The 24786-nt window shown below is 41.0% G+C and overlaps 3 protein-coding genes across 3 annotated transcripts; 1 reads left to right on the top strand and 2 right to left on the bottom strand.

The window, feature by feature from the left end:
* Positions 1–867: 867 nt before the first annotated feature.
* LOC306744860 (neuronal pentraxin-2) lies at positions 868–5070 on the bottom strand (the record flags this gene model as incomplete). Its single annotated transcript, XM_079227557.1, has 5 exons — positions 868–1077; positions 1293–1472; positions 2062–2309; positions 3021–3471; positions 4399–5070. 5 exons carry the CDS (start codon positions 5068–5070, stop codon positions 868–870), a joined length of 1761 nt encoding a protein of 586 aa, XP_079083683.1.
* An 8233-nt stretch (positions 5071–13303) lies between these two features.
* LOC306744857 (BAR/IMD domain-containing adapter protein 2) lies at positions 13304–20211 on the top strand (the record flags this gene model as incomplete). Its single annotated transcript, XM_079227553.1, has 14 exons — positions 13304–13351; positions 13501–13576; positions 13672–13758; positions 14338–14399; positions 14619–14690; positions 14924–15061; positions 15552–15704; positions 16091–16267; positions 16938–17583; positions 17977–18178; positions 19032–19094; positions 19475–19643; positions 19781–19821; positions 20139–20211. The coding sequence occupies 14 exons, from the start codon at positions 13304–13306 to the stop codon at positions 20209–20211; spliced, it is 2007 nt and encodes a 668-aa protein (XP_079083679.1).
* A 3122-nt stretch (positions 20212–23333) lies between these two features.
* Positions 23334–24649, bottom strand: ndufa3 (NADH:ubiquinone oxidoreductase subunit A3). The gene is made up of 4 exons (XM_079227566.1): positions 24630–24649; positions 24305–24379; positions 23684–23761; positions 23334–23528 (listed from the first exon to the last, which is right to left on the bottom strand). The coding sequence occupies exons 1-4, from the start codon at positions 24634–24636 to the stop codon at positions 23437–23439; spliced, it is 252 nt and encodes an 83-aa protein (XP_079083692.1). The 5' UTR covers positions 24637–24649; the 3' UTR covers positions 23334–23436.
* Positions 24650–24786: the final 137 nt, after the last annotated feature.

The following is a 24786-nucleotide window of genomic DNA, read 5'->3' as shown; positions in this document are numbered from 1 at the left end:
CAAATACACAACATTTGTATTGTCAAAAATCAAACCTTGCCTAAATTCAGTGTTTTATATACAGTACATTAACAAATATACAGTCAAGGCCAGATCATGTAAGAAATTAAGAAGCGACAGTGCAATGATTGGATCACACGAAATACACAATTTCAAATATATTGGGGGGAAAAGTGATGCATGTCAGCGATTTGTTAAGTGAACAAACGGACGCATTGTATAGTACTATTGCATAGTATATAAAGGTTTTTAGTTTACAAAACGAAGTGAAACTCTTAGTTCAGTCTGACAGGCTTTGCAGTATTTCTTCCAAAATAAAACATCAATCTATCTATGACACTTAAATTATTAAAGTTGTGTAACACTAATCAATTCTACATTTTCTTTGGTAAATTAGCTGTATTTTCTGGCACACCTTTTTAACAAAAAGAAGCATCCAGTTTACAAATTGATTTCTCAACACATTTCTATGCCTATCATCCAAACTAACAGTTTATCACATTTCACCACAACAGAACACATGTAAGGTCTGCTAATTCCATCACAGCCCCTCCAGAATTACGTCTTATTAACAACATGACAATATGTCACATACAACACTAGCTCATGATTACAGTAGAGCCCAAAACTTAATACCAAAGTCCAATAGGTCCCTACAAAGTCTCCGTAGACACAGATAAGACTTATATTTATTGTTCTTTTTAAAGAAAAGGTCTCTGATTAAGTTTAGAGGAAGGCATTGAGTTGGTGCCGTTAAATGATCATCCTAAAAAACAACTGGAAGCCAAAGGGTCTTGTTTTATCCTCACACATTTTGATCTATAATAAATGTTCTTGGTACGTTCATGGATCTGGTGTTATGGCCTTTCAGTGACAGGGGTCAAAGGGGTATTTGGCGACGCCTCCAAGAAGCTCCACCTCTGTCTCGGACCAAGCTAGGACATCTCCTCTGAGGTGGCTGCCGCAGGAGGCCAGGCTGTAGATGTCACTGGCAGTCAGGACATGTGACCACATGTGCACGTCGGACATCTCGCCCACAAATGACTGAGTGGCATCAAAACGGCCTCCCAGAGTGTCCTGAAGAGGGAAAGAACCGTCACCATTAGCAGCAATACTTGTTTTACAAACCAATAATGTATTTAATGTCATAAGGAACCAAAAAAAGGCTTCTCTGGACTGGAAAATGTTTCAAGCTCAGAGCTCTTTGTGGGGTATTTATTTATTATTTAGCATATTACATTCTCATTCCCGTCCTGAAATTTGCATCTACAGAGAATTCTCTTTGTCTTTACCTGTTCCTGTCCCAGGATGAAGACCCCTCCAGGTTTGATAGGGTGCCAGGGGGAAAGATTTATCCCGGACCCCCTCTGCACTCCGTCTTGGTAGGCCTCCCACTGTCCGTCCCGGGTTGACCAGGTCACACACATGTGGTGCCACTTTGCATCCCCAAGGGTCAGAGGGAGCGTCACAGCCTGGGGATGAGCCATTGGAGATGGTGAGACAATAATATGAACACATCCTGGTGTAATACAAGTAAGTCCTGAAGAAAGAAAACATGTTTTTAAATATCTCTGAGATCTGCTGCATATTTTAGTGGACAATTGAAGCGGCCAACACACTTTAGATGGTTGAAGCTGCTTAGACAGCAGGTAAGTATTTTAAGATGTAATTTAAAGGAATTCCTTATAATATTAAATGTTCAGGATTATATGTGTGACAAAGTTATTAATTGGATAATACGTAGAGATTTTTAAAGGGTTTAAAACGTATACTCTGTGTGAGAGAGTGATTTTTTTCAGATTTGGTTGACGGTGAGCAAACAACCAGCCGTCCTTAGATTCTAAACCCTGATTGTGGCTCAAGAGTTTGCAAACCTTCTTCAAACATAAGTGTGCATAAAAAAAGAAGTAAAACATTATCTAGAAAATTGTGTGTTGGTGTGGGATTGTATCGCTCATAGTAAGAAGCTGATTGAGAAAAGAAGCCTTGGGGGCCTTTGACGCTGTAACCACACAGTAAGCTTAACTCCCATGCTGCAGTGGCTCTATATGTCGTCCCCACCTTGTCGTCGATCAGCAGCTCCATGGGGTTGTTCCCCCACTCAATGAGCACCAGCTCATTGGCCTGTCCGGGGGCCGAGTAGGAAAAGGGCGTTCCCAAGCCGGGCCCCACGCCCGCCTTGATCCAAAGACACAAAGTCAGAGCGAAGATCTCTTGCATCAGCGTCCTCTTCACCCGCCCGTACATGTAGTTGGATCTTATGGGGAAGCTGATCTGGAAGGCATCAGGACTCTTTGTCCTGCCGGAGCCTGTTTTTGGAGAGAAATAACATCATATGAGAAAACAATCTCCTGGTACGCGCGGTGCATTTAGTAACCGTCCTGGTCAGCAGAAGGAGTTTGCCGAGTCGCAGATGTTCACATTTTCATATTTCTGAGCAATTTAAGTACCTCACAGTTATTTGACTTGAACATTCAAAGTTCACTCTTGACCTTGGTAGTGGATAAAACAATCTAAGATCCTTCAATCTAAGAAACTTCCATTTTGTATCTGTTCTGGAGCTTTTAAACATAAGTCATTTTGTTTTGTTTTACTAACAGCTGCATACAAGGCCAACAATGAACTTTAAAACTCTACTTCATTCCTATTTTTTTTATAAGAATGTGAGAAGGTAATGACACAAACATTTTTTTCAGATATTTATTATCTAAAATACTGAAATATTTTATAAAAATGGAGGGAAAGTTCCCTTTAAAGGCTTTTTTATTTGTAGAAAAATGTCCTGATGTAAAATTCCAAAGAATCAAATATGACACTGTACTTCCAATATGTTTGTGTAAAGTTTTGCAGCTAGCTTGTGTGTTTTTTCCACACACTGCAAGTTCTTCCCTCGTCTTTGGTAACATACGCAGCTGCAGAATACGCTGTTCGCACAACGTAGACCAAGTATTAGTTTAAACACGTCATAACTCATTAAAGGAGTGACTGCATGTTACAAAGTTCCCACACTGTCTGTGTACCTGTGAGGTGCAGCTGGTTGAGCATTGCTTCCAGTTTATTTGAGTGGAAACCAGTCCGTGGCCCTGGTTCTCTGTACCCTGTGTGTGAAAGGAAACTGTGACTCTCTGCTTCATTGCTGTGGTGGCCGCCATCATCATGGTGGCCGTCAGCGTGGCCCGTGTCTGCATCGTGATGGTCATCGTCATGGTCAGTATGGTTCTCGTTGTCACTGTGACCGCCATCGTTGTGGTCGTCCTTGTGGTCATTTGGGTGTCCATCGTCATGATGATCGCCGTCGTGATGGTCTCCGTCATGGTGGTCTCCGTCGTCTCTGTGGCTGCGGTCTTCATCGTGGTGGTCCGGGCCGCTGTGGGAGGAGGTGCGGTGGTGCAGCTGCTGCTCCAGAGCGCTGATCTTCCTCTGAAGCAGCTCCTTCAGAGAGCTGGAGTAGGTGATGGACGTGTTCCTCTTCTGCTGAGGGAGGTGAAGAACACACAGGTGAGGTATTGGTAACAAAGAGTATTTCCTTCCTTGTGCTCCCTATTTACAACAGTGGGGACAAAGGCATTAGTGGTACTTTGGTGCACAAACGGACCTCAAGGAGTCACGTGTCATGGTCACCTGCAGGTCTAAGAGAGCACTCGTGTCTCTCTTACTTCTTTGCCTGCTATTCACATTCACTATTAATCTTTCAATGTCAAATGCAGCAGTCAGATATTAATTGTGTCTTCCTGTATCTACTTCTGCTTCTCTTCCTCGCAGGTAATCCAGGCTTTGTCGCTGTGCATGCCCTGATTACCAGTCTGTCAAGGGAGATTAGGATAATTACTGCGGATGTCAGAGTCGTACTGCCACCCCCCATCTCCTCCATACACTAAACAGCTCCTGACATCAGTCTGTAATCACAGATAAGGGAGAAGAGCGAGTAGAAAAGGACAAATAGATGTACCAGGAATGTAAAAACAGTGAGTAACTAAAGGAAAACCTTAAATTAAATGTGCCCAGTCTATCCAATGTTTCAGAGTATTTTACATCAGTGACGTCCACCTCTGAGCCTGTTGTCGCTCTGAGGTGCCCACTGAGGGACATCAGAGTGACTCTCTTACCAATGTGGTGAGTGGCTTTATGCAATTAGGTAATTAATTGTTCTTTTCTCTCTAAGTACTTAGTGGGCATACTACTTTGGGACTTAATTATGCAGCAATCTGGTGACCACAGCATTAATGTCCAAACAATGAAAAGACCGATATAGGCAGGCTGCACTTCACAAGCCTCCCTCTACTTCCTCTTTCCTATTCATCAACTGTGTTATATTTTCTTTAATCCACCTATTCTTTCTTCCTATAGTTATGTCGGCCACCACTGAGTTAAAAAAAAGTTCCCCCTGTTGTTGCTCACCTGCAGATTGTCCAGCCTCTCCTTCAGCGCCTGCAGCATCCTCTCCATCTGCTCTGGGGACGATGTGATGTCTCCTGGCGTCACATGTTTGTCCTTCTCTTGGTGGTGCACGCTGTGCCCCCCCACAGAGGTGTAGTGCGGTGAGTCTGGTATGAGGATACCATGGTGACCCTGCTGGTTGCTATAGTGCCCGTTGTCAGGGTACGGGTGATGGCCGGCCACCCCCGCGTGATGGGGGTGTGACGCCGTGCCGTGGAACTCGTCGTGAGGCGCCACGCCTCGTCCGAGGCCCTCGCACAGGGTGAGCTTGGCCGTCAGCTCTCTGATGGTCTCTCGCTGGTCCAGGATGGTCTCTTTCTGCTGGATCAGGCTCTCCCTGAGGTGGAGGATGGTGGCTTTGGCCTCCTCGCTCGCCCCCCACCAGCCAGCAGGAGGTGCACTTTGATGGCCTGGTCCGCCGGGCCCTGCTGCCCCTACACCTGGACCCCCTGTAGGGAAGCAGGCAGGGTCTGCATCCACGGGAATAGGGGTACAAACAAAGCGTGGGTGGGCTCCATAGTCATAGTCGGACCCTGAGCTGGCAGTTGAAGGGCAAAGGAGAAGTGAAAGTAAAGAAAACCCAATGGGAACAAGGAACATGTGTCGAGACGGAGAGTTCCTCATAATTTCCATCCACAGTTCAGCCAGTAAGTCTAAGGAGCTTGGCTTCACTTCAAAATGTGTGATGCCGGTTAAGGTTGTGTTGACCTCTTTGTTGTTGGAGAGGAGACATCAGGGAGCGTGATAACAAAGATCTCCATCGGCAGAGTATCCACTCATAAGAAATGAAAATCTTTGTCTTTTATCTCTTTATTATTTTTATTCTGGATGCTTCCTCTCCCTCCGTCACTGAAAAATGAAAACCTGTAAAACAAAACATCAGATTTTAGATTTAAGGTTTTCTATTAGCATCAACAAAGGAGGGGAGGCAGCTTTCTATAGAGACTCTGTCGGGGATGAGCTTATTTAGCTCTATTCCCGATCATTATAATCCTACTGTTGTTTTGGTTTGTATTACATTTTCATTTATCTGATATGTTGATTCCAGTGTCCTGTATTTGTATCTACAAGTTTACAGACATGTCTGTTTTGTATTTGTACTGTTCTAGTTAGTCAATTCCCTCAAACAAGAAACAGGACATTGAGAAGAGACACCTTTAGACCAGGCTGGCTGGCGTATATCAACGGAAGAACAGCTCAGCGTGACGTCTCTGGCTCCACTCAGCTGCAGTCTGTCTGACCCGTAAACCTTACATGACACGGGCATGCGCCAAAACTACCAGAGGCCGTGCAGACAAGGATTAATCCAAATCAGAAGTGTGACATCCTGACCGGACCAGACAGCGTCACAAGACTTTTGTCGGTACCTTTGGTGGTTTTGACTTCCGAGAAAGCCCAAAAGGAAGGCTGCAGAAACCTTTTGTTTAATGAAATGGGATTACAACTTTAATTTAGGCGGTTATTTAACTCTTATACTTGGAGGATGGTATTAAAGCCGTACATTGTTTAAAACCTAGATCTTATTATTTTCTCTCTCTGTATCATTAATGCTGGCTGACCACTCGGAGCAACGTAACGCGTCCTTCATTATACGGGGTCGGCATTTTGAAATGGCACACGCGTGCTGTGGCAGCTAAACCTCACTGACCACCTGTTGCTCACAGTGACCGTGTGTGTGTGTGTGTGTGTGTGTGTGTGTGTGTGTGTGTGTGTGTGTGTGTGTGTGTGTGTGTGTGTGTACACATAGTTCATACATGATTTACTGTACTTTATCAATAATGAAACAGTGGAAAAATACCTACACAAACATAGTCTGTTGTCTGACGATCATTTCAGCCTGAATAAAAATCCAATAACAAATGGCAATTTAAAAAAGGTGTTATTAAGCCTTAGAATTTATTTAGAATTCCTTGTTTTAATTCATTGAGAATCAGCTTTGTTATAATGTACTTCTCATTATAATAAAGAAACAGCCTTTGAACTTAAATGTATATTGTCTCTGCAGTCCCTATTCTGATTAACGGCTTACAGGAGAGACAGATGGTCGAGGTACAAAACCGTGTCACACCCAATCAACACAGTTTAACCCTGAGTTTATTACCAACCACAAGTCACTGAATTAACCTAATTACACACAGTTGTTGTGCTACCTTAACCAGAGATAAGTGGGCTTGCGTGTTTCTCTCTCTCTCTCTCTCTCTCTCTCTCTCTCTCTCTCTCTCTCTCTCTCTCTCTGTGTGTGTGTGTGTGTGTGTGTGTGTGTGTGTGTGTGTGTGTGTGTGTGTGTGTGTGTGTGTGTGTGTGTGGGGGGAGGGGGGGGTAATCCATGGTGAGCACTGGGCTCGTGCAACCACCCTGCACCATATGGTCAAGGTGGATATTTAAGTAGTGTGATTATTCCCAAATTAAAAACTGACAACTGCTGTTAGACCCTTTTGATTTAAAAAACTGTTGACTCTGACAAACAAAATAATGAACTAAACAAACAAATTATTTCCAGACAGAGAATGGATGGCGTTAAAACTATTAAGATCCCAGTGCATTACAAGATCAATGTCAACAGAATGTTCTCTCCCAAAATTTGTTTAGTTAAGTTTAAGTTTAAGAAAAGTCTTCCTCAGTGTAAATCACACCCATTGAGTGGTCCCCCATAGCTGGTGCTTCACCCACTCAATAGTCTTTATTGTGTAAAATGATCATTTGTATGTCTTAAAAAGCCGTTTTACTTAAATCTGTGAGATGCCAAAACCGCACATTTGGTAGTTTACAAACCATATAAAGCATCTCATCGCTGCTACATTATATTTTATTTTGCATGTTCTAGTATATGTTGAATAACGAATTAATTGACTTGGAACATGCACAATATAACTGAATTGGAGCATTAATTATCATGAAAAAATTTAAAAGTTTTAACTTCTTATCTTAAACTGTTATATATTCCACCTGCATTCTAGTTCATTGTCATGACCAGCTGAACAGTGATTGAAAATATGTATTTTATGACAGATTTTTATCGCTCCTTAGTTGGAATTGAACAAACTCTGCAGTCGATCTCTTCAACCTCCATTAAACAAAATGTGTAATTCTTCCATTTACCAACTAAAAGAAGCACATTTAGTAGAACATAGATAAATCTACCTCTAGTTTCCATCAGTACTGAATATAGATACATTAATTACTATTGTTTTGTGAACTATTTATTTTAGGAAAGGGTTTTGTTGGATGCAAACGTGACGGGCAGACACATCTTTGGAGATGTCTCAACCTCTTGAGATTACTGCAGTTACATTTAGTTGCAGTTGCTTTTAGTAACTGACACAAACAATCCCCAAACTTGTGTTTCTTTCTTCTAAATCTAAATTGTGTCATTTTATATTGTAATGATTGACCAATTATCGTTTTTCACAATATTTCTTACTGCAAAAAGGTTTATGTTTCTTTGCTTCTAAATGGTAAAAGGTCAACACAGCCACACCACGACTCTTAACTGTCCTCTGTTACACCTCGTGGAAATAATTGAACTAATATAGGACACCATTAACACACTGTTAAATTTACATTGTAAAAAGCGTCCGTACCTGAAAGTCCCACTTAGTCCCTGTCCACTGTGAGTTAGTCCACCTCACACACTGATCAGATTGAGGGAGATTTACTCCTGAGGAGAGAACTCTTTCTATACCTCCTTCATTGTCTCTACCTCTCTTTTCTCTCCTCCTCCTCCCCTCCATCAGCTTCGTTGTGTTTTTCTTGGGAGACCACACCTCTTTTCCTGCCAGACTCTTTTGACTCTTCGACATCCTACTCGCTCCTCCATCGTCTATATTTGTATCCTGATAATGTGCTTATATTGACGATATATTATCCTTCTCTGACAACCCACATAAACACTTTTTATATTTTTATTTGACCTGTGATGTACAATCCCCTCTAACAGGACACAAGCATTATAGGCTCGGCTCCTGCACACAGCTCACCTAGATCTCAGCCCGGGAGTAATTGGCCTGATTAATTACTCGTCTCTTCCAGTCTGACTGACAGCCAAAGAGGCCAGCAGAGGACAGCAGATGGCTGATTTATGGTCAAAGAAAATCACACAACACCAAATATTGGAGTCAGCATGTTGATTACAGGACATATAACAGGTTTTAGACACAATGGCATACTTCAGGCATCTGGGTATTAAAACCTTGTTAATAAGAGAAACTGGACAATTGCAAATGTAATTGGTTGCGCAATTCAAGGCATGGTCACTTTGTTTTATTCTTCATCATCTGAAATAGCTGGCAATGGTTTTAGACAGTAGACCTTGGGTTAAGATGTTTTTGTCTTGCTGCTAGTGGACTTTTCTCTGACAAAATTGACAGCTTGAAATCCGACTAACAATCAGAGCAGTTGGACAAAAGTGCACAGCCTGATTACAAGAGATGTCCTTTCAGTGCGTGTGACACGTGTTCAGTATCAAGGATTAAAAGACTCTTTCGGTGTAATTACATCTTAATTACTAAAGTTACGTTTCCCAGAAGTGTCTGGACATGACATGTTCTGTCTCTCTATATGTTATAGTCGCATCCTATCTCATCAGATCAATGATGTAAACACACAGAAAAGAGACATATATTTTGTTTTATTTGCTGTAATATGCCAGATAAATTACTTAAGATAATACAGTCACAACAGTATTCACCATTATGCATTATATTGCACTCAGCGTACAAAATATGTTCCCATCTCAGTCATTGAAATAAATCCTTATTTGTCCCACCTTTACCTATATCTTCTCATTTGTCATTTCGGTTTAATGGGGAGATTAATAAGGGACAATTACTTTTCCATGGAGTGAGTTTTGCTAATTCTTTTCAGAACTGCCATATTTTTTAGGTATGTTTTGACCTCTCAGAGAACTTTATTTCTGTGTGGTCACACTTTGAATCCTGTCTTTGTTTCCTTGGCAGGACATTCGTTTAAGACACTATTCATACATGACACATTTGGACTCCAAGTAAAGACATAGACGTGAGAGGTGTGTAGAGTCATTTGTATTGTTTAATATAGATCAGTGTGAGTTGGGTTCTTCTTTCTGTCAATCTCCTTAACGTGTGAATTAGGCCCAGAGGAAGCAAGCCGACACAAACAGCTTTACGGCTCAGGTCCAAGGGCAGAGGACCACGGACACGTCAATGTGTTCCCCTCAACACGGAGGTGACCCAGAACGCCAAAGAGCATCAGCTCAGGCTGGCAGGCCGGAGGCTACACTGATGACGGAAAGAGATGAGGTCTCGTCTTTTGAATTGAGAGAAGGTCCTGCACACCCTGCAACGGAGTAAAGACACTTTGATCTGCTTTTTGTATGCGGGTTTGATCTGGTTGTGTCCATTCATACAAAATACTGTGTTAGCACAGGTCGTGTGGAGAGACAATGAGCTGCAGTGATAAGGTGGAGGGTGGACACCTGAGTAGAACATGTTTACCTGTGAGCTGTGCTGAATGTTTCATAGTTGGCTTTATTTCATATTTAGATTAAATTGTCAACACTATAAATGACATGTGTTTTAAACATTCACGTTGAATGTTTACAGTCTTCACTTGTTGCACCACTGTGGCTGTTGGTCTAATGCAGGGGAGGTGCTGCAGGAAATGATGTCACACTATCGCCACCACCTGGAGAAAACCTGCAACTGCAACAAAAGACAGCTTCAGTCAGACACCGAAATGTACTACAAGTGAGGTACACCACTCTGGCTTTATGGGCTCTGTGTACATTTATGTACATAATGTGCAGTTTTAAAGCACCGACACTGTACTTAAGACCAATCCACCACATTTAGATGGAAATGCTTACTCCCACTATAATTATATGACAGTTATAGTACATTTGCTGATTTAATTTTCATGCAAACCATTTTAACATAGTCATGCAATGTTATCATTGGTAGAGTTTAGGCTGGACTAGTACATTTCAGTGAAAACCATTGCTTAAACTATAATAGTATATCATAATTTATCAGAGGGGTTATATATTATATTAATCTGCAAAGTAACTAAAGCTGTCTAATAAATGTAGTGGAGTGAAAGTATAAAGTATAAACTATGGAAAAAGTACTCAAGTGAAGTACAAGTAACTAAAAATTGTGCTTTAGTACAGTACTCAGGTAAATGTACTTTACTTTTTGGAGACTTTCCCCCCACTTTAACCTCTCCAGCACCTCATTTTTTACATTAGCCTTTAATCTTCTCAGTATTGTATTGCACTAAGTGAAGGGCCTCCTCCTCCTCCTCCTCCTCCTCCTCCCCATGATAATGGGGAGCAGGAATATGTGATGGTCCGGTGTATGTAGGCCAGTGATAGGCCTGCATGTGCTGCTCTGTCTTTGGCTTAAAAAGTTCAAGTCATTATTCTCCTGCTCCCATTCAGACGAGGTCCCGTTGGCTCATTGTTATTCTGCCCGAGTGACAGAGAGAGAGAGAGACACAGAATGGGAGGCTGACTGTGGTTTCCAACTGCAGGGAGCTGGTTGTACTGGGCGGGGGTTTTTGTCGGAGTTTTTTTTCTGGCCGGTTTTTACGGGCGTGAAGGCATGTTTATAATCGGCTCAGTAATGAGGAGAGGTACTGAACGGCACCAAATATCTGACCCCGATTGCTGAGAGGAGAGAGGCAGAGAGAGGAGGAGAGGGAGAGAGCCATGTGAAAAAGGGGTGGAGGGGAGATTTAGTGCTCTGGATGAAACAACCCCCCACTAACTAACCGAGAGGGAAAGTAGCCTAATAGGAAGAAAAGGGGGGGGCGGGGGGTGTTGTACTGTTCATTTAACACTCAAAGACGCGCAGGAAGCCCTTATCGTTTCCCACAATGAGATCAGAAAAGGTATGTAACTTTTTTTTTTCCCAAAGTAGCTGAATTATGTGTTTCTGTTTTACAAGTGGAAGTGGAACCGAGAGATCAACAGGTAGCTGTTACTGCGCTGCACCGTGTGAGCGAATGGCAGGGTGCTTTTTTACTCAGGAAAGACATCCACTGTGTAATTACCCAACTCATTTATTAATGTGCACAGCACGCAGGTTTGGCATGTTGTACTTTTTGGGGGGTTATATCGCATTTGCCTGAGTTTTTCCAAATACTTTGATGCACTTGTTGAAATAAGATGAGCTAGTGAGAGAAGAAAAGGCTAATTTAGTGCTGGAGTAACGTTTTAGCTGCAATGTTGCACCATTAATTATCGAGAGAAATTCTGGGAGTAGAAGCATGAACATCTGGCATCATTTAACGATGAAACAAGACAAGATACTTTCAAAACTACCACAATGTACTCTTACTTTTGATTCTTGCATGAATTATTTTTAACACAATTTTCTTTTTGGTTCTGTAATGTCAGAGAATAGTAGAAAAAAAGTCACCATGATTTGCTTTGCAATGAATATTTTTTTTCCGAACATCATTCTAAACCCGTTGACTATCATTTAATAAAGAGAAAAGTTTTGTATGATATTTTTGCTCATCAAAATGGTTGGAGATCATTATTCTGCTCATCGAATTCGTTGCAGACTCAAGTGAGATTAATGGTTAATTAATGTTTTTTTCAATGCAATGTTTGCTTCCAAACCATTCGAAGAAATTTAAAGAGGCCAAACCGCATGAATGCATCTTCTGTATCGGTTCCCCAACCACCTGCAGACTGTTCCTGTTGCATCCTGAAACAAGCAACACTTTATATTTTAGAATTAAACCACATTAAGATAGATTATACACACACACAAATATTGGTTTAATGTAGCTTCAGTATTTTATTCAAGCGTTTTAATAATGTGCAAAGCTTTAAAGTCCTTCAAACTAAACAAAACAGGCAAAGTTTGGACACAGCTCCCACTTTTCAGTTTTTTTTCCTGCAGGCTGATACAGCTCCTCTGACACAGTACAGCATACACCAGGGTGGCCTTAATGAGCAAGAGACTGGAAATGTTTTCTTTGTGTCATATACCATTAGTTGATCTGGGTCAACATTTTCTCTGTAATCTCGCTGTGCTAACAAAGGAGGACTGCACAAGGAAAACCCAATGAGCATTTTGCCATTAAATCCAGACTTGCAATCCTTTGACCCGCAGCAGTCCCCCCTCGATCGCCCTCTCGGGCGAGGAAACTTAGTTGTCGCTTGTTTATTCAGTGCTCTGACACCTGTGACTCGGACTGGAGTAGCCCATTGTTCTTATCTGAAATGGTATAACTTGGCTGGCACACGAATCTTGGAGAAATATTTAGGTTGCCGTAATGTTGCGAAGCGATAATGTAGAAACTGGCAGCTGAGACAGAGGAGATCCATGTGAAAATAACACTGCTGCCCTCAGACAAAACACAAGACGGTCTGACATCCTCTTCACTTATTGTGATGGTTCAATGGTCTTAAAAATCCTCTAGCTGGTTTAAATATCAATTGTAAAGTCATTTATAGAGTTACATATAGCACTGTAGAGATTATTGTGTTGTGAATATGAGGATTTCAGATTTGAGTAGTTTCTTCTTAAGAGAAAAAGAGGAATCTTCCAGTCAGTTCTTCAACTTGAAACCTCCCAATGATTTGTTTCAGGTGGTCCTCTTTCCACATGGCACAATACAAATATACAATAATACATATAAGTGCATTGATAGTCTTTTTCATCTATTGACATGAAGATAAAAAACACCCACAAATAGATCATCAAGTTGTTGTTTAAATCCTATGGGTCATTGTTAGAGATCATCACTCACTGTATCTTTTCTTTGTCTTTCCTCTTGTAGGGGGTAGCTGTCTGCTGCAAAGCTTAAGGCCCTGAACAACAGAAATAAACAATCAAAATTGACATTGTGGCAACACATAACTGAGAGAAGAAATATGTCTCGAACAGAAGAGGTCAACAAGATGACAGAAAATGTCTATAAGGTATGTCTCCTCTGTATTTATCGCTCTTGTCTGAACCAACACTGAACCTAATAAACTGCAGAGAATTGGTTTGAAATATGAAAAAGCTCCACAAATGTGCGTGTCATAATTTGACTATCCTTGTTATTCGTGTGTATCATTGTCAACAGGGGATTCTGGACCAGTTCAACCCCAGCCTGAAGAACTTTGTGACCATGGGGAAACACTATGAGAAGGCCCTGACAGGTAAGTCAAACACAGGATAATTCAGGAGCCACTGGCCGTTGAATCACTGATCAGGATACTTTTCTGTTTCCCCTCACATGTACTCTCTTCTTCAGGAGTAACTGTGGCTGCCAAAGGGTACTTTGATGCTCTGGTGAAACTTGGAGAGCTGGCCAGCGACAGCCAAGGCTCCAAAGAGCTGGGTGAGTAGGCGGCCCGTAGAGAAGGACTGGGTTGAAGAGCTAATACAAAATAAGTTTGTTATGGACCTAATAACGTTAACAGAGTTGATGTGACAGCTGGATTGAAGTTGAAAATAGTCTGTATTGGTGAGGGAGGAGATGAAGACTAGAGGGAGTGAGGAAATGTGGAGAGAGAGGGAGAGAACAGAGGGAAAGGGAGAGAGTAGGGTCATTGTTGGGAGATTAACAACACCACATGATCTCATTGTAATGCTGAAAACAGCGGGGGAGGCAGGCAGGAGAGTCGGAGGGCGAGATGCCAGCCACCACATACTACAGAGCTGTGTGACCGAGGGAGGGACACACAGCTGACCGCCACTTTGTCAATGAGAAACTGTGTTAAAACAGCAAGTTGTATGACATTTTTACCGATGTGTTGTCCTGCATCAATGTTGATGTTGTCACTGTTGTGAACAGCCATCATTAGAGCACAGATTAAACTATTTCCGCACAGGTTAATGATGCACCGTCACTAATAAACACAGCTGATCTAAATCATATTTAATGCTGATTCACTGTCCTGTGCTTTGCTGCTTACAGGAGACACGCTGTTTCAGATGGCCGAGGTCCACAGACAGATCCAGGTGCAGCTGGAAGACGTGGTAAGACTCAGTGGCTCATTTCAAGCTATCGCCAAATTATTATTTTAGCAAACATTTAAAAATATATATTGTTTATAGATTGACCAGAATGAGTACCATTTTTAGAGTTTATTTGTTTTTTAAAGGGTTCATATTTGTTTGATGAATGAAGCAAAGCCCTTAAGTGGACTTCAGTGTCAGTATCCCTTAAAACGTTGCATATGGATCTTTCATCAACAGTTGAAGCTGTTTCACTCGGAGCTGCTCGCCCAGTTGGAGCAGAAGCTGGAACTGGATATTAAATACCTCACAGTAAGTTAAAACATCCATTCACTTTTTTTATGTTTAGTTTATTTTGGCTGAAAGGCAAGTTTAGTTGTGTAGCTAATTCTAAATTAATAATGGAAATTATTGAATAAATTATGGGAAAATACACCAGAGTAATTGTGTTAAATGTAACCATAATTAATTAAAGAAAGAAAAAAAGTAGACTAAAAGTGGACTTATTGAATAAATCTTCTGCTTTTTACCCACTTCCCTCTCAGGCCACTCTCAAGAAGTATCAGAGTGAGCGGAGGTCTAAATCTGAGTCTATCGAGCGCTGCCAGTCTCAGCTGAAGAAACTCCGCAGGAAGAGCCAGGGCAGTCGCCACCCGAACAAATATGGAGACAGAGAGATGCAGGTAAGTGAAGCCCAGAGCTCCACATGGGTGAAGAAATACCTAATTAAGTAGAAATATCTTAAAAACTCAGCATAACAGCAGATTAAAAAAGGTGTGTGAGGGTTTGTGTAAGAAATGGGCCAGTGCGAATACGATTTAAAGAACAACCTGCCTCAGCTGATTCCTCAGAAAACAAGCAACTTAGTGCACAAGCCTTTACTGGAGAAATCTGAGCGATATAAGAGAGTGAAAGGGTTTAGCCGCTTGAAGGGTTATGTTGGATCAAAAAGGTCACTATGGCAAAAGGATAGAGCTTTATGATTTGGATTTGGTTATCATTGTGCAGCAGGCAGGATATGACCTCACTTATTCCTCTCTCCGCACAATGTGCATTAAAGGTCACTTTGTCTCTGTGTACTACACGTAGCATGTGATTGTGAATGCAGGAATGTGCGTGCATGTTAAAGGATGTTCAGCTTGGCAGTGAAATCTCTTTTAACGGTTTCTTCAGTTTGTGGAGTTGATGAGTCGTCGTCAAGGCGAGCTGGACACACTGGTTGCCTCGGGTTACAAGTCTGCGCTCACAGAGGAGAGGAGACGATATTGCTTCCTGGTGGACCGACAGTGTTGTGTCACCAAACTGCTCATCAACTACCACTCCAAGGTGATCTGTTCACATTTACTTATATATTCATCTGGGAACGTTCTGAAATCCAGATGTATTAAATAGTCCCCAGCAAATGCACTGTTTACTCCTGTTTGAGTAAGGTTTGCTAGGTTTGCTGTTTGTAACAGGTGTTTTAGAAAATTACTTGACATTTTGTAGGAATGTACGTATGTAGAACTATTTAAATATGTGTAACCTGATTCTGAAGAGTCACATCTTTAGTAGGATCCAATCAGCTGGGTTCTGAGTGTCTCAGACAGGACTGGAAGTTAGACAGTACTGAATGACAAAATAACACTGTTTGTTTTTATGGTCTCCTCTTTTGTTTACATAAAGAAAAAAGGTTCTCCTCTAACATTGTTATCCTTCTGAATGTAATCCAGGTGAGAGAGCTTCTCTCTCAGAAACTCTCTTCTTGGCAGCAGTCGTGTTCTCAGCCCACAAAACTCCCCGAGCGCGCTCTGAATCTGCTGCGTCACACGGCTCCTCAAGGCTCAGGGGCTGCTGGGATAGCCGAAGTCCTCCGCCACACAAAGATCGGCTCTGCTCAGCCAGAACAGGTCAGATAATTTTTATTCATACCGTGTCAGATGTCTGATTAATATTAATATTAATCTCAGCATCGTGTGTGGTTTCCACAGAAGGAATACATGGTGGGTTGATGGCTTGAAACCCACAAAACAATCTAGAGAGTTGGGACAAAATAATTGTTTTGCAAGTTACAAGTAACTCAAGCCTTGCTAGGAAGTTCTGAGTCAAGTCACAATTTAATTCTTAAATTAGTCATTATAGAAATAAGAACAGTAACCCATAAATGACACACATGTAGAGGAGATATTGCTGATTCTTAATTTGATTAGAAAAGAAAACATTTAGACTTCTAAAATCTTGGATGCATCGTCTGTAAATCCTCATGTGATCTGAGATATCATCTATCGTCTGTAGTCTGCACTTTTTTATGACTTGGAGATTATATCAAGTTCAAGTCAAAAGGCTAAAGTCCAAGAGAAGTCAAACTGGAAGTGACAAAGTCCTTTTGATTTTGCCAAGACAAGTCTAAAGTCACCAGATTTGTAAGTCTGGCTCAAATCTAAGTCAGGTGACTCGACTCCACACTTTTGGTACTTGGAAACTTAATACTAAAAACTTTAATAAGACATTCACATTATTAGATTTTAACAGTTACTTATCATTTATGTTAGTTAACAGTGTCTGTCCTTGGTTTTTCAGAGGCTCTCTGTTCAAGAAGTCCCTCCTCTGTTGAATGGAGACTCCAGTCGCTCCCAGCAGCGCTCACTCCCCTCCTTCTCCCAGAGTGAAGCCTGTCCGCCTCAGGGCTCTTCCCAAACGTTCTCTTCTCTCTCCACTGGAGGAGCTGCTGGAGGTTCCTCCAGAGGAGCGTCTCCTCAGCACAGCAGCACACCCCTCAGTGCATCAGCCAGCTTCCTCCCCGACAGCAGTGCCAGCGGCAGCGGCAGCGTCAGCCCTGCTGCGTCCACCCCCACCACGACCGGTGGCTCGGCCCAGCAAAGCTCTCTCCTCCTGGCCACCAACACATCCAACCTCTCCCCGAGCCTCATCCCCTCCACGGTGATGACGCTCAGCCAGATCTCCTCGGCCGGCAGCTCCCTGCATGGCATGACCCTCCCCATCCCCCACAGTGCTCCTCACAGTCCGCCACTGCCCCACAGTGCTCCTCTCTCCCGGGCCATGACGCCTGTGCAGTTACTGCACCAACAGGTGGGACCGGGAGGAAGCAATACTTTATCACCGTCACATAATCCCTGGCTGCTGAAGACAGCTGACATGTGTGCAACAGCTACACTTCCACTGCCGAAGAGACCTGTCAGTGAAATGAGGCTGGGCGGCTTTCAGGGTGAGATGTGATAAGTCTCTTCTGTATGTTTGAATGCCTCCAGCCTGTTGATTTGGCGACATCTGTGACAGAAATTACATTTTGACTTTGACAGAAATACAACAGAAGAGCAACTAGTGTTAAAGCGCAACCGAACAAACTCATACTGTTTTTATACCGAATGATTTCATTTTTAGCAACTTTGTTTGCGTCATTACTCCCCGAAATGTTTGTGTTTGTGACAAAAATACTTTTAATATGAAGGAGCAGTGTAAAGTAAATTAAGTGATTTCATCAGTAGTAACTTTAGTCAAAACTACAGTCAAGCTGATATCAGTGAGATAAAGAGATTGCCAGCCATGTGTTAAGCGCAATTTGTATTATAACTTTTATTTCTCTTTCTTATCTCCATAGGCTCCAGTCTCCCCAGGATGCTGCCTTTATCTGGACCTTCCCGTGTGGAAGCCATGTTCGTTCACACTCCCGGAGCATCAGAGGGCGGTGGCTTAGGGGGCGGGGCTTGTTTACTGCACTTCCTGCCTGGCGACAACATCGCCCTGCTCATCTCTGAGCCCAGAGACGGGTGGCACTACGGTCAAAATGAACGAACTGGACGGTACGTTTTACAAATCTCCCATTGATGTAGAAAACCACAGAATGATCGGCTGTGTAACTTGAGAGGACCTTATAATGTTTAGCACTGGTGTGATGTACACAATTAGAAGACTCTGAAAGGTCTCATGTCATAAGACAAGGCTGTGTGTTCAGGCGTCACCATAGCCAAAACAAATCAAGGACACCACTTCCCTTCACCTTGTGTTTCTTTCAAGTTTACCGTCAGTAAAACTACTCTTTTTTTCTTACTTCAGAGGACTTCTTGCATTGCATGTTGTGTGCAAGCTTCTCTGTCGCCAGGTGAACAAATATATTCATATAGGACAATGAAGAGTTTTCTACATCACACACAGCCCTGACTTGCTGCTTTAGACACAGGAAAAACAGGGGAGTAATTTTTACAGAGTTACTATTATTTTCTTCTAAATTAGTAATATTTCATCATTTTGGAGTGTAATTACTAGCCGTAGCCAGTAGAGTAGGAGCAAATATTCAGACTAAAAATCTTTTGGAGTAAAACAGCGTGACCACGCCCACTACGGTTCCTTAAGTTTCTTTTCCGCGCCGCCATGAAACCTCTCGCTACGCTGGAATGAGCTGACGGTTTATGGGACGGAAGAGAGCTGAAGAGAATAGAATTGAATCCAATTCGAGTAAATATATCATCATGTAGAAATATGAACACTGAATAGAGTAAAAATACTCTCAAGGCAATAGTAGATTTTACTCTATTTATACTGGGACCAAATGTAATTTTTTAATTCAATTTGAGTAAAATTGACTTTGACAAATGTACTGTGTACTCTTGTTATATTATTCATCAGTGGTCAAATGTCATAACATTTCCCCCTCAGGAAAGGCTGGTTCCCTTTCTCCTACACCCAGTCAAACCACAGTAAGATGGATCACCTCGAGAGGTAAGTCAAAGAAGAACAAACACTCAAAGCTGGGGGCTTAGAGATGGTTGATGGACTTTGACAACTTAAATCAGCAATTCATGGGGTCATTTTTTATGTGGAAAATAATATGACACCCTTCCCAATTCCATCTGTATTCTCAATAAATCAAAACATCCTCAGCCAGACACACAGAAAGTCCACAGGAGCTCATAAACTGCAGAATGACCTTTACTGCTTGCCCTCCCAGTCTTTCCAACGCCCTTTCCCCAACACATTCACTTCCAACAGCAACAGCTTTGTTGATGAATTAACACAAAACCAACATCTCTCAACTCACTGTTTCCTTTTGTCTTTTTCCTTGTAAATTCTTTCCTCTCTGTCTGGGACCTTCCCTCTAGCTCTCTCTTCTTGTCTAAGGCTAACAGCACCAGTACGGGCCAACTCGACAAGTTGGTGTCTGCAGGTCTCCCAGCTCTCACCCCTGAATCAGAAGAGGAGCACTCCCTTCCTCCCCCGAGGGTCAGCACCTTCCGCCCGCGCCCGTACAGCATGGCCGACAGCAACAAGGTCAGAAACATGAAACCTTTGGGAGGAGGTCAAAGGTCAAGATCTTCTCCCAACTGAGCCTCACTGTTAATGGAGGGGATATAGATGCTTCCTAAGAATGGAAATTGAATTAATATTATCTCTTTTTCACATTTCAGATCACTGCAGAATTGGTCTCTCCACCACCTTCTCCAACCAGGTACCTTTTAGCAATTCAAAGGTGCCTTGTTCGTTATTAAAGGCGCATTCCACCAGCTTTATATGTCACTTTCAACACGTTTAAGCGTATACCTGCTAAACATCAGCATGTTAGCATTGTCATTGGAAGCATGCTAACGTTAGCCTTACAGAGCAGCTGGCATGACTGTAGACTACTACTCTTATTTCTTTTTTATTGTTTTTTGCATTTCCTACTGTTGCATGTACAATACCTATTTGCAAAAGCTCCCCTTTAATCACCAGTTGATATAGTGTGCAACTGTCATACCTTTCCTTTTTCTTCCTTTCTCCTTTCAGGGCCAATCCATTTGCCCACGTCCGACTCAGAAGAACTGTTACCAACGATCGCTCAGCTCCCATCATTGAGTAAGAGATGTATTCCCACAGCAGCAACTTTGTTCTCTGTGGTTTGTCAGTCCATCAAACCTCAAGTTGAATCCTGGAAACAGCTCATTGGTTGATGTTGATTTTTTACTCTGGATGTTCTTTTTCGCAAATTAATTAGATACAGATTGTATTTCTTGTGCAGAAATAGAACATCTTAAAATCTAAGCATTAAAAGTATATCATGTGTAAAGGATGACCTGTTATAAATATGATTACAATCCATTTAATGTTGAGGTAGTTTATAGGAAAGAAACAAGTATAGTGTATAGAAACAAGACTACTTTGATGTCGTAAAATTCTGTTTGAGTGAAACAATGATATTAAAATAACATCTAGGTTAATGAAACAGAAGAAAGGTGTTTAACTGTACTTAGTTTAGTGCTTGAGATCGACTTACTATGTCGTCCAAAATAACTAACATTTAAAAAAACATCCCGGCCAATGAAAGATGCCGCTTATATCTCTGACTGTTTTACAGTGATTTATTTTTCTCAACATAACCTTGCTAGAGTTATTTTTTGTGCCATTTTCAAAAAAATAATCTTTGTGGGGCTGATCTAGGGACTGGCTCCTAATAGCAGGTTGTGAACTTTTACTTTCACTGCCATGAAGTGTTATGGGAAGAGGACAGGCTCCTACTCTAAAAGTGCTATTACAATATTATATTTTTCAGAAAAGATGCCAGATTGTTTCTTGGTTTCAGTGAAGGTAAACTTTTAGATTCATTCAGAGTGTCTTTTCTATTTTAAAACGTGGTTGTTTGGTTGAGGGAGACTTGGCATAATTTTATGAAATTGGCACAGTGAGTTATTATTGTTTAATTTTAACTGAACATGGGAAAAGCTTTTTGAGTGTTCAAGTCCCTGTCTATTAGATGGTATGTTTATACTAGTTAACACTATATACTGTACATGTTAGTGTTTGGTTGATGTAGATTTTTGAAACAGCTTAATTATTTGCCTGGACTCAAAATTGTTGTGAAAACAACTTCTACCTTAAATTTGAGTATTCAAATGATTGATCATTGAGAAGTGTTAGCTTTCGAGTGGAATACTTATTTAATACAGAGAGAGTCTTGAAAACACAGAAGCAGAAAAGCTTATGAGCTTCACAGACAGAAACTGTGACAGTTAAAAGTTGGACGTTCGGACGGTGTTATTACCGAAAGTGGGTTTAAAAACCCTTTTATTAGAAAGTAGCATGTTGTGGAGGGTTAAAATTGTTAAGAATGAGATATTTGGATGCTTAGTCTTTGGATTTTATGTCTTCTTGATTCCTATTCAGTCCTAAATCTAAAGCTAGATAACATCTGGCTAGTTCATTATAGTTGTACGTTTACCGATCAGACTGAGCAGAATCTTCAAGAGAGATCTGAAGGCCGAGACAGACAATAGGATTAAGTTTAAATGGGGAAATGTGTCTATGAAAGTGATGAAGAAAGTATATGGGAAGTTGACCAACGTCTGAGCAAGTGTTTATAGTAAACTAGAAATATCCAAAGTAATTCTGTAGCTCTGTAGTCACCTCTAGAAAACTGTGGTTTTAAGATGAAAAATGTGTATTTGTACAAACTGAAATGCTTAATGTTCCTGTTGTGACTACCTTGAGTTTCTGTGATCTTTTAGTACCTTGAATATCAAGATAATGGCAACAAGGTTTGAAGTAAATCCTCTCTAACAGCAAATATGACTTTAAGTAGTACGGCATTTTTAATAAAAGTGACCACAGAATGGTAGAGCTAATGTTATTCATGCTTGTAAATGGGGATGAAAATGTCTGATTGTATGACTTTTATTTGACTTCTTTTTATAATGATATTTCACTTTGGTCGAAAATTTTGACTTTGAATTTAGCAATCAAACCTTTCTCTCTGACACAGTGATCATATGGAACAAGATATTATTCACCTATATGGGTCTGAATGCATTTTAAACTCTGAATACTGATTAACATAGACTTACTTTTTTTAGTGGCTGTAGTTTATCAATGAGTCATAAAATAGAATGAAACATGAACGGAGTTTGGGGCAAATGATACAGTGTCATTTATTATACAACATGTCATTCTGCCCTGAAAAAAAATATTTTGGGGGGGAAATTGATAGAGAAATGTAGTGCATGTACAACATATAAATATATCTGAAGTGTGTAATATGTTGTAATAAATACATTTGCTTATTAAAAATATATACCTGCTAAATATAACAACAGGAAATGTTGTAAACAGAAAGTATGTGTGTAGATGATACCTGGAATCTGTCCATTGTCAACTGCAGATGGAGGAACCTATGCAAAAAGATGTTGGTAGAAACAGGAACTTTTCTTCCAAAGTGAAATATTTTTTTAACATTGCACACATTTTACACAGTTCCTAGGTTCTGTGAAAAATATGAAGCAACATAAACAGAACTGTCGGTCTGTTCTCTGAATTGCATCAACATCCAATCCTGGTGACTGCAGATGATACTATGATGAATACTGCTGAGGAGGACATTCTTTATCCGAAACACTGAATATTGACGTTTTGTGAAATAAAAGTTCTATGAAGGAAATCATTGTCCACTTTTGCTCTGCATGTATATTTTTGAGTCCGTCTCTGGGGTGGAGTACACAGAACAGGCACAAACTAAGACAGATGTTGAAATGCATTACATCTTATTGAGTAATACAGTCACATATTTTAACTGTAGCAGCTGGGTCTGGATTTGTAAGGTCTTTCATGCAGCACAGCTCCACATATTGTTCCACTTGCTTTCTTACTCATGCAAGTAGAATGATGCTGGAATGAAACATGGAGTTCATATTTAAACTGTGTTAATCTGATTACAGATTTGTCAATTTAAGCCTTTTCTGAGGATCAGGGCTGTGTTGAAGCTTACTTTCAAAACTCTCACGATTCTCTGGAAAATCAAACAGAAATGTTATGTGATAGAAAAATTATTCCTTTGACATTTGTCAGTGTGAAGAGATCTTGGTCTCCCATCCCACTATAGAGCTAAATCAAAAAGACTAAAGCCTTGTTCCACTCAGGCAATTTTCTGAAATGTTCATGTGATGTTGTAATGTACCAAAACATGTAACCAAACCAAAAAGTGTGGCACAAACATAGAATTAAATAAATCTTTATTGTGGAATATTGATAAGTGGAGCAGCTTTGCAGACACATGAACAAGAGGAACGGCACAAGTGTTGATCATGCAAACATGAAGTTACATGTTTTTAAGCCAATCCAAGTTTTTTCCTTTTGGTTCAGCCGGATGAGCAGGGACATCGGGCATGTTTCCATCATCTCGCACAGGAACTGCATTGAGAAAGAAAGGAGGAGAAGCTTTAATAATTGATTAGACGGATATAGATGTAAATGATTGAAATACCCAAAGCTGTGTCACAGGCATCAGCATTGTGAAGCATCTTTCAACACACACCTGCTGTAAAATGATCAGCGACAGTGTTTACCTGGGTAGTTGTACGGTACAGCCGCATTGATCATTCCTGTGTATTTTGTGATGGGGCTGATTAATGGAAGAGCAACACCTGAGGACATACAGAGTTGTATTAACTTTACATTAAATATATTAATTACGCTTTATATTGTACTTTGTGTCTACATTGGTCAATAAAAAACATCTTGAAGTACACTGCTTAATTGCATTGCTTCCCAGCAGACTCTGAATATGTAAAGACATATCAGGACATTATCTTAATGTACAGTTTTGTTGCTTTTATTAGCATAGTAGAAACACAATACGTGTAGATATGATCTCAATTAGATATGATAACCACATTATATTGAAATAAGAATGTTGACAAATAGAGAAACACTACATGGTTTTAAAAAGGACGGCTTGTATCTTTTACTCTTAATTTAAGGCACATATGCTACAAAATAAACTGAACGGGACTGAACCGAGTTACAGTAAATGCATGCCACTGTCTCATGGGTCCATCTTAATAACACACTTCTAATTCCCTTTCATGTTAAACGTTGCTTTATTATCGTGGCCATAATGAAGTACAGCGTTGTGCTCGTTCTGTCGCCCACATTGTTGAGCCAAGTGTGGGAGGCTGATTACCGACCTACAAGTCCAATAGCACAGGACGTCACGATAACGGGCTCTTTATTCCACGCATTCTTCAGGAAGGCTGCTATTCCTGCAGAAACACAAACCGGACAGGTTACAATCCAAGTAGCATACGGTTAGCTGACGTTAGCCACTGTTAGCAACACATCCAAGGTCACGTATTTCGTTTACTTTCGAGTGGATACCAGTGTGTAAAAGTCACTCTGAGGCTTAAATAAAGTTGTTTCAAACGTTTGAGTATGTATGCATGCCGTCTGGATGTCGTAATAAAGCTAATTTCGCCGGATGTTTGTACAAAAGAGGAATATATAGAAACATACCCGCCATGTTGTCTTGTGTAGTTTCAATCTAGCGGGTGTTCATGGGAAATGTAGTAACTACTATGTGACGTATAATTGTTGCGCCCGTCGCAAATAAACATTAGTTAGTCGACGAGACTGGCAGAGATGCTGCAATTTCTTTGGTTTACGTTTGATT

This window comes from Taurulus bubalis (genome assembly GCF_910589615.1).
Source record: "Taurulus bubalis genome assembly, chromosome: 12".
Classification (NCBI taxonomy): Eukaryota; Metazoa; Chordata; class Actinopteri; order Perciformes; family Cottidae; genus Taurulus; species Taurulus bubalis.
Note: the sequence above shows the minus strand (reverse complement) of the source record. Positions and strands in the feature narration are given on the sequence as shown.

Bases quoted from the DNA above. Each gene is read 5' to 3' on its own strand.
- ndufa3 (XM_079227566.1), bottom strand. The intron at 23,762-24,304 runs GTCGGTAATCAG...GTATGTCCTCAG, and splicing joins CTGTGCTATTGGACTTGTAG to GTGTTGCTCTTCCATTAATC. The intron at 23,529-23,683 runs GTAAACACTGTC...TTCTCAATGCAG, and splicing joins TGTACCGTACAACTACCCAG to TTCCTGTGCGAGATGATGGA.